The sequence below is a fragment of the Fundulus heteroclitus genome, unplaced genomic scaffold (assembly GCF_011125445.2).
Source record: "Fundulus heteroclitus isolate FHET01 unplaced genomic scaffold, MU-UCD_Fhet_4.1 scaffold_46, whole genome shotgun sequence".
Lineage (NCBI taxonomy): Eukaryota > Metazoa > Chordata > Actinopteri > Cyprinodontiformes > Fundulidae > Fundulus > Fundulus heteroclitus.
This window is the reverse complement of record NW_023396879.1, coordinates 1,196,035-1,211,322: the sequence shown is the minus strand read 5'-3', so window position 1 is coordinate 1,211,322 and position 15,288 is coordinate 1,196,035. Positions and strand designations below refer to the sequence as shown.

General features: G+C 39.8%; 2 protein-coding genes across 7 annotated transcripts in view; both read left to right on the top strand.

Annotated features, from left to right (window-relative positions):
- Window positions 1-870: 870 nt before the first annotated feature.
- The window catches only part of LOC118560605 (zinc finger protein 26-like), a 21,114-nt gene continuing 6,696 nt past the window's right edge, over window positions 871-15,288 (top strand). For 4 of the 5 annotated variants that reach the window (XM_036131863.1, XM_036131860.1, XM_036131859.1 and 1 more), the window contains exon 1: window positions 886-971. The gene's annotated coding sequence lies outside the window, so the exon portion shown is untranslated. Of the gene's footprint in view, window positions 972-15,288 lie in introns of all 5 variants that reach the window. The other variant, XM_036131858.1, reaches the window with a different exon arrangement.
- The window catches only part of LOC105921908 (zinc finger protein 544), a 23,660-nt gene continuing 18,878 nt past the window's right edge, over window positions 10,507-15,288 (top strand). Inside the window, exons 1-2 of one of the 2 annotated variants that reach the window (XM_036131942.1) lie at window positions 10,507-11,900; window positions 12,266-12,432. In XM_036131942.1, the coding sequence (XP_035987835.1) occupies window positions 10,872-11,897 (1,026 nt within the window). In that variant the 5' untranslated portion in view covers window positions 10,507-10,871 and the 3' untranslated portion in view covers window positions 11,898-11,900; window positions 12,266-12,432. Of the gene's footprint in view, window positions 11,901-12,265; window positions 12,433-15,288 lie in introns of those variants that run through there. The other variant, XM_036131941.1, reaches the window with a different exon arrangement.

Sequence of the window (15,288 nt, the reverse complement as noted above, 5' to 3'; positions counted from 1 at the left end):
AAGCAAAAAAGGCATCAACAGGACTGATCAATCTTGCAGTAACTATAAACAAATCAGAAGCAAAAGGTATAATTAAACAAAGATTTAAGGAAAAGTAGCAGAAATAATGGGATGAAGATAACAAATGAAGATGGTATCATATGATTCCAGAGAGAGAAGGAGAGATGAGAGCAGGGAAGAGAAACAAGAGAAGAGATTAGAGAAACTATTTGCAAGATTAAGATCTGGACATACTTAACAGCTTATTATATAGAATGCAGCAACATAATACAGGAAACTGTCAGTAGAGAAAATGAAACAATAGAACATATTAGTTTGTTGGAGATATGAAATGGAGAGTAAATTAATGTTGGGGCACTTTAGAAGAAATAAAGAAAGATTAAATTTATTAAACATACTACAGGGAGATTCAGACAGTAAAAGCATTCAAATTTTAATTAGGTTATCCAGGAAAACAAATTTGATTAACAAAATATGAAAATACTTGTATAAAATAATATAGATCCTATAGAGCACACTCCATATCAGTAGGTGGCGGTAATGCTGACCAAACGTTTCTTGCCAACCGCTAATAAAAAACAAAACAAAAAAAAAAAAAATCAGGGAATAATAGAAGAAGTCGCTCATTCATAGTTCAGCTCTAATCAACTGTAAATGTACCAAAAAACCTTAGACTTGTCTTGTGAGGCCTTAAGCTGCCAACCAGAGAACTGGGTAAGAGACGAAGCTAAAGCCTCCTAGACTCTGACAGCATGTGCAGCTCGTCTTAACCGCTATTTGTCTCCGTTTTAGAAGAAGCGACAGCCTGCGAGGGAGCAGTTAGCATCAGAGCTAACTGAGAAGCTAACGGCCAGAGAAGTTTCCTGTTAGAGGAAAAGGGAAAAAGTGACTTCTCATTGAGAACACTGGACACTTATTGGACTCTGGGCTGTTTGGAGGCTTTTCTCCGAGGAACAAAAGCGAGTCTGACGGTAAGAAGATGAACTTAACAGTAACCGTTGCACTAACAGTCTGAGCTGCAGCAATACGCGAGCGCGTCCGCCATATTGGGAAGGGAAACCGTGACCAATAAACCATTGAAGTGAGCTCTTCGGCTCACTTCAATTGATTCACTTTGCCAATAAACAGTTAACATTGTTCTCTCTTATAATGCTGTCTACATATCCTGGTCATTATTTAGAAAAATTAGTGCATATTTGTTGAAATCCCGCTTTTGTGTCTAAAGTTGTTAGTGTGATGCCCTTCTACAGTTAAATGGTAGTCTTGCAATGAATTTTGAATCCGTATTGTTTTGGGTTGACCTGATGTAATTCTGTTGTAGTAAAGCGGTAGCTCTTCTGCTGTGGGTCATAAAAGCAGCTCTGTCTTAACAGAGGCTCTCAACTCTCACATATTGACCATGTGACACATCGCACTTCTCATGCATAAAAATAACAAAGCCCATCTGGGCTGCGGATGACCCGGTCACAGCTCTGTCCATCCAGAGCTCCGTCTAAACTCCGCCTTCTGCAGAACTTATTTCTGCTGCAGTTAACAGATCAGCAGGAAAAGTCAGATCAGAGTCATGGTCTTTTGGTCTTAACCAGTGGTGAAAGTGCAAAGCAGGTGGCAAAGGGGGGAGAGCTGCTGCCAGATAAATCCTTCACTCAGAACCAGTCATGGCTGTACGCTGGATCAGAAAACAGATCTGCTAACCACATACAGTCTAAAACGCCACTTAGTCTGTTTCTTAGTTTCGTTCCTATTATTCTGCATTTTTTTTTAAACTACGTGTGCTGTTTTTCTGTGCCTCAATGCTCTTACTGTTCCTCTCCCCACCCTTCCCTTAGACCCAGGGGCTTTTATCAGTGTCCAGCCTTCAAAACGTGAATCACTGCGTTTAATGTCCTTCCACTTGTACCAAAATTTCAAAATTAAAGTTAATAGGAGATTCAGTAGCTGTATTTCATGCTCTTTTGTTTTTAACGACACAGAACCAGCGGTGCTTCGGTGGGCTGCTGCCTTGCGCTTGAATTCAGGTGTGCAGAAATATGTTACATATAATTTAGGTGCGCACTTTTAAGGGTCATTTCGAGAAACTTGTAACATCAGAGGCTTCGGCTCAGACCCATTATTCCTTCTCTTCCCTCTAAAGGAGCCCTGTACAGTCTTCATTTATGCGTTTTCCCCACTGTTTATCCCTCGTGCGCAGCGCACATGGGTAAAATCCAGCAGCTGGATGATGCGTAAAGACGCAGCGTGAACCCCTGTGTGCTTTAAGCTGAGGGAAAAATGTTGCACCGTATAGGCTTGATGAAACTCTGCCTCATTCACAAATGAGACCAACACGGATAGAATAATGATTATCTGTAGTGTTTTCATTGCCTGGATGTGAATCTGATAATTCATATTGTGCCTTTCATAATCAACTACAATATCTTCTTATCAAAGACAGGAAAACCAGATTTCTCTTCCAGGGTCCAGTCAGCCACGCCCCCTCGAAAATTAACATAATCTCACTCTTAACGTTAGATAAACACAGCTTAAAAAAACACAGCTCCATCTTTGGAAAGTGCCTTGAGATGACATGTATCATGAAATGGCACTATATGAATAAAATTGAATTGAAATAAATATGATTATGGATAACTGGACCAATCCTGTCCTCGATTGCCTCTGCAGCATCGGGTTCAGGCTTCACTGAGTCAGCTCCTTAAACCAGCAGCTCAAACAGAAAATGCTCTTGGCTTCACAAGCCTCCCTCAACCTCTGGGGACGAGGAGGCTGAAAAACCGTCCACCTCAAAAGACTGAACCGTGGCGTAACTACCAGCATAAGTCAGCTCACTCTCCGTGATTCAGTATGGCAAAGCCAGCTAGCGGCTGCTTTCCCCCATCCTGAACACACCTGGCCTCCTGTTCCCACGTGTTCCCGCCCACTTTGATGGAGTTTTTCTCATTTGTCTGGGAGTGGAAACATGATTTCACATGGTGTGAGGTACACTTTAAATTGTGATGGGGAATTTGGGGTTTGCAATTTATGAACAAATTGGGTTTGCAGTTGGGGATTCAATGTAAAGTATTTTTGTGTACATATTCATTGAATCATATTACTAAAAAAATTAATCTTTGCCTGTGCAAATTCTCAGCTATCCAGGTCATTGTAAAAGCAAAGGCAACCAGACTTTAGCTCAGTATTTCTAAAAACACGTTTCGACTATAGATGCAAACAAATAATCAATTTAGGATCAATAGTCAATTAATGGTTACTTAGATAGACGTTTGTTCCATCTGATTAACTGATAATGTCCGCTTAAGACCTTCATTCACTGTTGTAGTATGGCTGCCATCCAGCAGATGACGCTGCCTGTCATTCTAAAGTGAAGCCACGCTGCAGTAATAGGAGAACAAGGTAATGGCAGACGCAACATGAAGCAGTCCAAACCAAAGACATTATGTAGGTAGATGTCCCATGGACTTGCGCTTGGTGATAGAGCTGACGTTTCAGCGCACCTGCCATCTTGGATGGGTCTCTCACACGCCCCTAGTGCTTTTATGTGTACTGAGCTTTTGCCTGACTAAGATAAATCATAACTTCCTGAATTTTAACCCGATGTTCACAATGCTTGGTTTGTTACAAATGGCATAGATGTGCTTATGAAAAAAAATCATGCTGCAATGCATTGTTTAAGCGCAGATGTATGATCTTGTTATGGAAAAAAAGATTATCAATAACCAAGATTCTCTTTCAACACAGAAACTGGTCTTCATTGAAGGCAAACTGCGTTCAAGGTGTATTCTTCCCCAAATGCACACCCAGTAAGACAAACCCTGTGTCTTTATATAGTCAGGAACAGATGTACATAAACAGGAGGCGCCTCTGTGACGAACACACAAAGAGCCTTATGTGACATATAACAGCTCCATCTCGGCATTGATTACGGAACACATTGAAAGGACATGGCAGCAAATAATGATGAAGTATGAAAATACAGTTTAATCAGATGTGGTTGAGTTAAAGGTTTTTCTTATGTTTAACGGTACTCAACTAAAGTAATAATTGGCTATATTCAACATATGCAATTAATGATGGGTTGGTGGGAGTTATTTAAAAAACTGATATGTTCATCTTTTTGCCAGCATTGTTCACCCATCCTTCTAAAAAAATGAGTTGACACTGATTGTCTTGTAGGTGTTTAATTTGTGCCAACCTCACTTTACATTAATCATATGGGCTATATTTATATTTTAAGGGGAAGTAAAGGTGATGTTTTTTAAAGGAGAAGTCCGGTCAAAATCAGAATTCAAACTGCTGAAAGTACTTTAAATATAAAACTACTACATACTGTGCAAAAAATTATACGTTTTTTTAATTATGAATAATTTTCATTTAATCATGTTTATGTAGAAGAATCCATCTTGGTCAAGAATAGTACTGTCACCTCCCATTTTTTGACGTCACTCGGCGGACCCGCAGTTGAGCAAGTTTCAACGCTCTCTGTTGTTTGTCACGGCGCACTATTTTCCAAGATGGCGACGACTGGTGTTCTGTACGAAGCAGAGAGTGATGAAGTACTTAGTGACAGTGATGAGAGTTCCGTGGAGCTATCATCATCTGATAGCGATATGGATTTTTTTTAGAAGAGTTTCTTGACAGAAACCGGACTTTTGACGGAATCCAGCGTACCTATTTCCAGTGCAAACTCAGTCGGGTCCTACAGTGTATATATATATACAAGTGTGTGTGTGTGTGTGTGTGTGTGTGCGCGCGCTCCGCCGCAGCACGGCTTTGCGGCGCTGCAGCGGAGCGCACACACACACACACACACACAGCGGAGGAGAGATCGCTGAAGTGACTTAAGTTATATATTTGCCCCCTAGTAAATAGGGCAGGTGGTCATTATTGTATAAATATTAAAATGTAAAAGCGTTCTAGCACATGCTGGGGCGGAGGGATACCACATCACATGTGGTATCCCTCCGCCCCTCTGCTCGGTGACCATCCCCGCAAATTCTACATATAAAATTATAAAATAAAAAATAACTTACCGAAAATTCTCGCTCTCATGTCATGTTCAAAATATTCTTTTTAAAAATGGTCACTGCATATGACGTGTTTTCTCTCTGGCCAGAAGTTAGATGGCAAATCCGCTCTGTTCAAGTTGGCAATCCAGCACCGAGCCCGGTGGCTCATGAATCGGGAAGTTGAAATAAGCAATGTTTTTTCTACTTTTACCAGTTGTGTTGGAACATCCGATGGCCATGCACGTGGGCATTGATGCTTCAGCAATAGCTCTTGGGAATGTCAGCGGTGAAGTCCTCTGGAAATCCTAAAAAATATTTGATGATCGCAGCTATGTAGAACTGCTCCTATTGACTTTGCATGGAAAGCGGAGAGAAATGCTGTCGCCGCTTCCGCTTTTCCACGCCCCAGGATGTGATGTCAAACGCCCCTTACTGCCCAAATATGGGCAGTAATGTCAGCCCCCATACACAGTGATTCAGACGACAATTTATGTTTTTATTTTCTTATTGATTAAAGATAAGTTCATTAAATAACCACAAACGTATTAGTTTTAGTTATAGCTAATGATACCCTGATTTTTCCTTGTTGTTTTTTTTTTGGTTGTTTGGGGGGGGGTAATATTAATGGAAACTAAAATAAATGAATGGAAAATTGGAGCTGGAAGTCCCAGAACTTAATGCATAATAAATTATTGCCATGCGACTGAGCAACTTCTTCTTTTCCCCACTACCTACCTGTGTTAGCTTTCTCTGATTTACATGAACAGCAGGAGGTCACTGCTCTCTGTTGAACAGGGCTTCTCTTCAATGCCACCGAGGATTAAAAAAAATCTAAATGTGGCTCCGACAGGTACATGTATCTCACTATTGTGTAATTATGCAACATATTTGTATATGAAAATATTTATAACAGCACATTTCAATACTGAATCAAAACGTTCCTTTAATAATCCGTAGTTCAGGACCATGGACAGTTCTAGGTGCTGAATTTTGGTCACCTGTCTGAAATGGAGGTGTTGCTGCTTTGATGAAGCCTTATTCGATAACGTTTCAAGTTACTTTTTTTAATATATTTGGTTAATAAATATCTCATTAATGATATAGTTGCCTTTGTCTCATTTTATGTGCCATTAGTAAATTATACACATTTACAGATTTTACATGATGAGTGATGACACGTGTTATAAAGGCCATTTGGCCCAATAGGTGTGCCTTGAGATTTTTACTGCGGTGCCTTGGGCATAAAACGTTTGGGAACCACTGCCCTACAGGACACATCCCACAGTACCCACCCCACTAAGAGATCAAAGGAGCCCAGATTCACCAGGATAGTTTTCTTTGCAATACATAAGGCAGTGAAAGCCATGCAAACTGTATTTTTTTTCTCCAAAATGCTTTCATCTAAGTTGCCCAGCAAGCAAACTGAGGGGGAAGGTGACATTTTACATCTCAGGCACTTTTGACAAGTCCTTGATTGGACCAAGAACCTCTGAACAGGTGTACATAACCATAGTGCATGAATATAACTGTCAGTATTATATCATGTGTACTGTGGGCAGATATTGGATTGTACAAAACCCATCCTAAGTAATCTTTGTCCTGTGTAGTGTACTATGTGAAGGATTTTGTATCATATTAGTTGTAAATTTGGGTGTCTAGTCATTTTGAAAATACTTAGACATGTCTGAGCCCAGATATTTTGTTCAAAACTGAGTTATAAGCCCTCTTTTCATTTCATAATAGGAAGAGATATTGAATAATTTTGGGGGGTTTAGATCCAGGAACTCTAATATATTTATTGGAGTTTATTGGAGTAAACCACCTTTTAATATGCTTAAATTATTTTTTTTACTATAGATTTAATTTGCTGATATTCTAAGAATTTATTTTTATTAATGTCATATAGTATCTTTAATCTATCAAATGTGATAAACTCAGTTCCTTGAAATATATGTTCCATGTATTCAATACGTTTATTCTTCCAGTACGGAAAGTTTATCATATTATTTTTTTGTGAGATGTCAGGATTATTCCACATGGGTGTACGACTGCATGGGATAAGTGATGACTTTGTCATTTTAAGAAACGCCCACCATGCTGTCAGAGAAGAGCTGATATTGATATTTTTAAACCATGCAAGTCATTTTATATTTGAACTAATAAAAGGCAAATCCAAAATCTTGATATTATTACATATTTTCGGTTCTGTGTCTAGCCAGGGCTCATCTATGGGGTTATGTTTTGTCCATTTAAAGATGTATTGTTACCTATTTGGTAAGAAGTAGTTATGGAAGTTAGGCAGATCTAGTCCCCCTCTATCCTTTAGTCTTCTGTAGCATACTGGTGAAGATTCTCAGTCATCCAGGTCATGATCATTCCAAAAAAGTAAAAAACAAAGCAACTGGACTTGTTTTCCGTAGTTGAAGACGTTTCGCTTCCTCTCCAGGAAGCTTTCTCAATTCAAAAAGTATGGAGTAATGTGGAGCATATAGCTTTATACTACTGCCCAACAAAGGCCTTGTAATGGCTTAGATAACATACAGATTCAACAGAAACTGGTCCACTCCTCTGTAACCAGGAGTCGTTAGGGTCGTTATTGGCCTGGTTTGCAGGAACTATGTTTTGATCACCCGTATGAGGGTGAGAATTGAGGTGATGATTGGCTGGAATTAATCCTATAGCTGTATTGTAAGTTTTTGAGAGTTGGAACCTAAGGCCTCCTTCTCTGTTTAAGGTTGGCTTTTCTCTCTTAACGTAGATAGCTTCCTTCACACCCCTTTCAAACCATCTGTCTTCTTTGTCCAAAATGTGAACATTTTGGTCCTCAAAGAGTGTCCTTTGTCCTTAAGGTGTAGGTGGACAGCAGAGTCTTGTCCTGAGGAGGTAGCTCTCCTGTGTTGAGCCATGCGTCTATGGAGAGGTTGTTTGGTTTTTCCAATATAAAGATCAGAACATTCCTCACTGACTGAACTGCAGACACCACTCCGCTCATCTTAGGTTTGGGGGTTTTATCCATGGGATGCACCAGCCTCTGTCTTCTGTAGCATCTTTAAGCTGATACGGGGTGGGTAAGTTTCCAAGGAAATTTAGAAATGAAGGAGTCAGATATTTAAAGCAAATAATGTTTTATTGGGGATCACTGGGAATAAGGAATTCATTCTAGGTTTCTTTTCAAGATAAGTAAAAGCCTGATCTGTTTTTCATTTAATGTAAAGAGATTGCATAAATTAATTAATAACTTCAATAAATGAAATACTGTATCTTCTTGCCAATTTATGTACATAAGATATATTTTAGTTACTTACAACATCCACTTGATCCAAATATAAATAAATGCCAATTACATTAGCAAGAGAAATTGATTGCAAAGGTTAATAATACACATTTTAGTTGGACACAATTTTTGTATATGTAAAATTTTAAATAGTCTGAAGATAAGGGTATACAATACTTGAAAAGTTATTAAAAAAATGAAAAGTAATTCCAAAATGTTAAACCTCAAGGTGCTAAATAAAGAAATATTTAAAAGCAGAGATCCAAAACACATTCTTGTGTATTATAATTCCACTGGTTTTCAGTAATATATAACTAATCAGGATCTTTTTGACATGTAATCTCTGCTCAATCAACGTCCTCGTGGATGATTCCCCCTGCCTGCTCACAGAAACTGCACAGATTCTTAACATTTTGTCCATTTTTTAAACCAAGTTGATGGGTACAGTCTGGGAGATTATTTTCAAAGCTTTGAGCCTTCTGATAACTTTCCACATGTATGTGGACATTTGCAACCCTCCTTGTGGCAGTTATGTCCTCATCAGACAACTGCCCTCCTTCTATAACTGAATAATGGTAGAATAGGGTTAAATCGCCTCTCAAACAGCAGATCATCGATGGTAAAGCCTCTGTCTGCCGTCACTTCAGCGCCAAAACGAAGATGTTCATTTTGGCGCTGAAGTGGAAGCCAGTGTTTTCCCAGCCACATACATTCTTCTTCTTCTTTTCTCCAAGGTGTGATCCATCAGTGCCTGTAGTGTCAGGATCTTTATTTATAGGTGACTCTGGCTATCTAGCCTCTGCATCAGTTAGGTGTCGTCTGTCAAACACAAGACCACAGAAGACCACAATCCATTTAGCAAACAGCATAAAACATATCAAGACTACTTAAAACATCTGTTAAAGTTCTCCGTCGCAGCAATGGATTTTCGTCAGTTGGAAAACGAGCACAAAAAGTTTTGTTCAGACTTTTTATTGAAGGTTTTAAACAGAAGCTGCTCTCAACCAATGAACCTGGCAGAGCCGGGACATTAGCCAATCAGAAAGAGAGTAGGGCGGGCCTTTGCAAAGTGGACATCTGCCAGTCTGAGGTTTATCGGTGACTGACAAATTCAAAAGACACACCGTTTTTCATCCAAGAATGTAGGGTGTATCCAACGAGAGTCAAATCGGGACACACGATAGTCCCCCTTTCGCTGCCTACTCGTCGAAATTTTTTTATCAATAGCATTGCGAGACCAGCTTACCAGATCCATGGTTTTCAGAATTCGGGTGATATGAAGAAAATGCTCAGAAAGACAGAGACATAGCAGCAGAAGCAGGAAAGAGGGGAGGGATGGGTGAACACCTGGACAAGAGAGAGAAAACACGACTGACCTCGAAGAGAGACAGAACAAAGAGCTCTGCTATATCGGCTTGTGTAATACAAACATCTCAAACCCAAACATTTACAGTGTCACACAGAAAATATACAAGCATTGACCTTGACTAACCAGGGAAGACTGAAACCATCTTCTGTCTGAGTGCAGCTGCTTACATATTTTTGAAGAAGATGGGTTAGAGGTGATTTTAGGATCCCAAGCTTTAATGTTTCCATTCACATGGAGGAGGGCATGTCTACCTAGACCCACATCGTCCTGGAAGATATTTAGAGATGAAGTGTAGTAAACCATTTGGCAGGAGAGTGAGTGTGGAACCTACACTTTGTAACCTTAACCTAGTTGTGTGGAGTGATTTTATAACAGAGCTTCAATCAAGGATGTCGATGGGGAGGCAGTGAAATTGTCTGGGTTTGAATTAAAGTTACACTTTACTTTGTAAATATAATAAAATTCTTCTGTTTTTCACTCCTCAGACATTTCACAGCCTCTTGTTCTCTTGGAAGGTTCTTGCTGATCAATCTGCCAGTGGCCAAGAGAGGAACTTCATTATTAACCTGAAGGAACCAAACACCAAAGACATGAAAGAGGAAGAACCAGAACCTCAAGGATTTAAAGAAGAACAGCTTGGACTGTGTATCTTTCCAGATGAAAAGCAACGTGTTAAGCAGAAGACAGATACCTTTGTAGGGTTTTCTGCTTGTGACAAACTATTTCAAGTTGAACCTGAACTGCAACAGATGAACGTGACAAAGGAGGAACCAGAACCTGTAGGGATTAAAGAGGAACATGGGGATCTCTGGAGTAATGAGGATGAGGAGCAGCTTGTAGTGAAGCAGGAGGCTGGCACCTTTAAGGTGACTCCTCTAGATTTAAAACATGACACAAATGAACCAGAAGAGAAAATTAACCAACTTCTCAATGCAGACTCCCCTGAAGGTGAAAAGCAGCATCAGCAGGATAATAATCAAGAAGAGTCAGGATCAAACACAGATGAAGAGCTAAAGAGTAAAAAGAGACGTGAGAAAACCAAAAATCACAGTGATGGTTCAAAACTAAAAAGACATAAAACCAATAAACCTTGTGAAGTATGTGGTAAATGTTTCACCAAGTGTAGCTGTTTGACTAATCAAATTAGGAAAAAAGAGGAGAGAAATCTTTACTGTGTGTGCTTTGTGGGAAAGGTTTCCCAAGTCAAAGTCATCTGAATATCCACATGAGAGCCCACACAGGGGAGAAGCCTTTCTCCTGTCCAACTTGTGCAAAAGGTTTTTCCAGTAAAAGTAACCTGAATATTCACATAAGAACTCATACGGGCGAAAAGCCATATGCATGTGAAATGTGTGATAAATCTTTCCGTTTTGGCAGTAGTCTAGCTTGTCACATGAGAGCCCACTCAGGTGAGAAGCCTTTTTCCTGTCCAACTTGTGCAAAAGGGTTTTCCCAGAAAGGTAACCTTATTAAGCACATAAGAACTCATATGGGCAAGAAGCCATATGAATGTGAAATGTGTGATAAATCTTTCAGCAATGGTAGTCATTTAGCTAGTCACATGAGAGCCCACATGGGTGAGAAGCCTTTCTCCTGTCCAACTTGTGCAAAAGGGTTTTCCCAGAAAGGTAACCTGAATATGCACTTAAGAACGCATACGGGCGAGAAACCATACACTTGTGAAATGTGTGGTAAATCTTTCAGCTTTAGTAGTGGTCTGGTTTGTCACATGAGAACGCACACAGGTGAGAAGCCCTTTTCCTGTCCAACGTGTGCAAAAGAGTTTTCCCAGAAAGGTAGCCTGATTATGCACATAAGAACTCATACGGGCGACAAGCCGTACACTTGTGAATTGTGTGATAAATCTTTCAGCAATGGTAGTCATTTAGCTGGTCACATGAGAACGCATACTGGTGAGAAGCCTTTTTCTTGTCCAACTTGTGCAAAAGAGTTTTCCCAGAAAAGTAGCCTGAGTAAGCACATAAGAACTCACACAGGAGAGAAGCCGTACGCTTGTGAAATGTGTGATAAATCTTTTAGCGTCGGTAGTTATTTAGCTCGTCACATGAGAAAACACACAGGTGAGAAGCCTTTTTCCTGTCCAACTTGTGCAAAAGTGTTTTCCCTGAAAGGTAACCTGAATATGCACATAAGAACTCATACAGGTGAGAAGCCTTATCATTGTAAAGTATGCAATAAATCTTTTACTTCCTCTAGTAGTAGGATTAAACATATCAGAACTCACAGTTGAGAAGATTTATGCTTCTGAAGCGTGTGCTAAGTCTTTCAGAAACAGTTGTCATCTGGCTGATCACATGTTAACCTACAGATGAGAAGCCTTTCCTGTGTCTGATGTGTAGAAAATGTTTGTTCTAGGCTAAACAATCCTAGTGTCCACATGAGAATCCATGGTGATGAGAGGCCTCACTCTTTAGATGCATATTAAATCAATGACTGTTGTAAAATAGCTAAACACAACATACAGATTAGTTTAATCATTAAATCAGAAGTTCCAACTTCTGCTTATTCATGGATTGATGGAGACATCTACTTAACAACTATAAAGGACTTGATGATCTTCCTTGGTGTGTTATTTAATCATTAGAATGACTAGAACTGGGTTTTAGGGGATTACAATTTTGTCATTCCTCTGTTGTTCATTTGGATAAATGATTGGGCTCACGTGACACTAAAATATGAAATTATCTACTCATCCTAAATAAAAGTTAAACTTCAGATGTTCAGATGTTCTGGGATCAGATAAGTAAGGACTTATCAAAGTGCTTGAGTTGTAAAATTGGATGTCTACTGTCGTATGTGTGGTGAGTTGTTTGAATGGTAGTGTTGGGATTACATTTTTGGGTTGGGGGGCGGGGAGGGGGGGGGGGGTTGTGGATATTTGAAGGCCTCCGTGTCCGGCCCCGGTCTCAGTCCTGGTCCATGCCGTCTCACGGTGCGGGTTTCATCCGGGGAGAGGGATTCTGCATCGTTCGGGCGGGCTGGCTAACCAGGTCATTTATTTATTTTTATTTTACCTCCAGGAGGCTTGGTGGCCGGGTTGGGGGAATGGAGGTGTGGGTTGGCTCATGTGGTGTGAATGAGACTGTGTATCTGTTTCTTTTGTTGTTTTTTTTGTTTACTTGTCAGGTCCCAGTCTGAACTGCTCCCTCTCCCAAGAACATCTCAAGTCTCCGCTAAGTGTGGAGCCCATCCTGCCCCCTCTGCTGGCTGGCAGCTTGGCCCGCTAGTGCATTGGTGGTGCTCGGGCGGGTACCGGCTCATTCCTGGCGGCTGCTTCAGGGGGCGGGCGCCCCTGGGTCCTCGGGTCCCTAGGGCCCATGGCCGGTTCCACTTCAGTGTAGCTGGGTGCCGGCGGAGCCTACAGGCTCGTCCCCACAGCTCCTGGGGGCTTTGGCATTGCGGCGGCTGGGGGGACGATCTGTCCTCTTCTATTGGTGGGGGAGCAGATTTCTTTTGTTGGCCCCTCTTGGGCGCCTTTACTGTGGGGGTCCCTTTGGGCATCTGAGGTTTTGGGTCCCCCGGCGCTTGCCTCGGTGCTCTGGGGGGGTGTCTTTGGCTCTTCACAACCACTATTGAGCATTTTTCGTTTGGATAAACTTTACATACACAAGTGCACTCTCACAAGCAACTACAAGTGCTGGGTTCCAGGTACTTAGAGATTCACTTCAACACAGTAAACCCTTATTTTTATCTTCAGCTACCACATTATACATGTCAGATTAAATAATAATACATATAATTCAGCAATGATATCAAGGTGTTACTTTATTGTATCTGTTACACTATGTCCGTTGGTTGTGCTGTTATTTTTACATCTCTCTTTGAAGGTGATGAAGCAGACTGAAGACATTTTATCATTCTCTCCCTTTTAACTCCTCTTTCTTTCACCTTTTCTCCTTTTTTTTTCTTGTTTTTCGTTTCCTCTTCTACTTTCTCATTGTAGTGTCCATATAATTTGTAATACTCCTGCATGAACTATAATAAATTACATGTTATTTACATGCATAAATCAAGTGGAGCACTATGGCGAATGCCGTACTGCTTCGCTTGTGAAACTAAAATCTGTTGGGCTGTTTTTGGCATTAAGACAAAAATTCTTATTACCACATTGCCAGACAGGACACTGTATAGAAAAATAAGTTAAGCTTCTTTACCATCAAAGCTGACTGGTTTTTAGTGCTGCTTATAGTTCAACCCACCCTGACAAAAAGTATTTTCTTTATGAAAATAGTTTTTGATGCTGCCAACACCAGGCTTCACTGTGGATGTAATGTGTGTTTTAATGATGTCCGGGTTGATTTGTTACAAACATGCTTTTTCGAGCACCCACATTTGCTAAATTCCTGCATGAACTGAAAAAGGGGCAACATGGTTACTGTTTGTTACCTATTGTAACCCTGAAGATTTTTATGTTGAATTGTACAGAATGTATTTGTAATTTGTAATTGTACGAATGTTAAAGGTAGAAAAGTTTCATTTTCTTTAGTCATAGCTTACCTAAAAACTCAGCTTTTCGGGCTTGTATGAGGTCTTGATGTTGTCTCACTGCTTGTAGGAGGTGATTTGACAGGGCGGCTCTTTTCGATGTGGTCTTGGCTCAGGCAATCAGCAGCCAACTGTTCATAGTTCAATAAGTCACCCCTTCAAGATAACTAGCACAACACCACAGAGTGCAATTAGTGTTCTTATCCAGATCAATACGGTCATCCTTTACTTAAAACCTCCTTCAAGCAATTTCCCACCCAGATATTCTGTTCTACAATTACTTTCATCTTGTCCTAGAAGTTCTGCAATGTAATCATTAGCTGACATATGTATTTATAGGCAGCAGTATTTATTGCTCTTTATTAAAAGGCAATTCTCAAACATGTGTCTTAACTTTCAGTGCCTTGCAGTTAAATGTTATTTGTAACAGAATGTTATCCTGCTGATTCTATGAATGTTTCTACTCATTACTATGTAGCTAAGCTCAAAATATTTTTATTTTATTTATTTATTTATTCAAAATGGGGTTAGTTTGAATAAGGACCTAGATTTAGAGATCTTTGCGTGGAACCTGTTGTTAAACCTTTGCTGAACTTGTTATAAAGATGTTAAAGTTGTGTTTTTAAAAAACAAAAACAGTAAAACTCAGTTTTAAAAGTGTGGTAATTTATAGATTTTAAAAATATTCTATTGTCAGAAGCATTGCTACATATTTTGTCTTATTTTGTAAAGCTTAGTTGAGAAGAAAGTGGTCGAAGGCCAAAAAACTTTACTTACAAGTCATTGGTTAATATTCAGGTTGTGGGAGTAGCATACATAGAAATAAATTAAAAGTAGATCCAGTAGAATTTGGGCAGCTATCTTGGAAGTAGTCACCTCTCCTACTTCACTATAGTAAAACAAGAGATGATGCCTTTGCCCCCTGCGGGATAGTCTTGTTCAAATCGACGGATTGTTAAAGTCAGGGCTAAATCGACCACCTCTCACATGAAAATATTATTGTTTGTATGTAGTAAAAAGAATAATAAAACATTACTGCAGTGAGAAGCAAAATGCCAGTAAATGTTTGGAATTGTATGTGTCTGGTTATCAAAGGTGTGTATATATATATATATATGTATATATATATATGTATG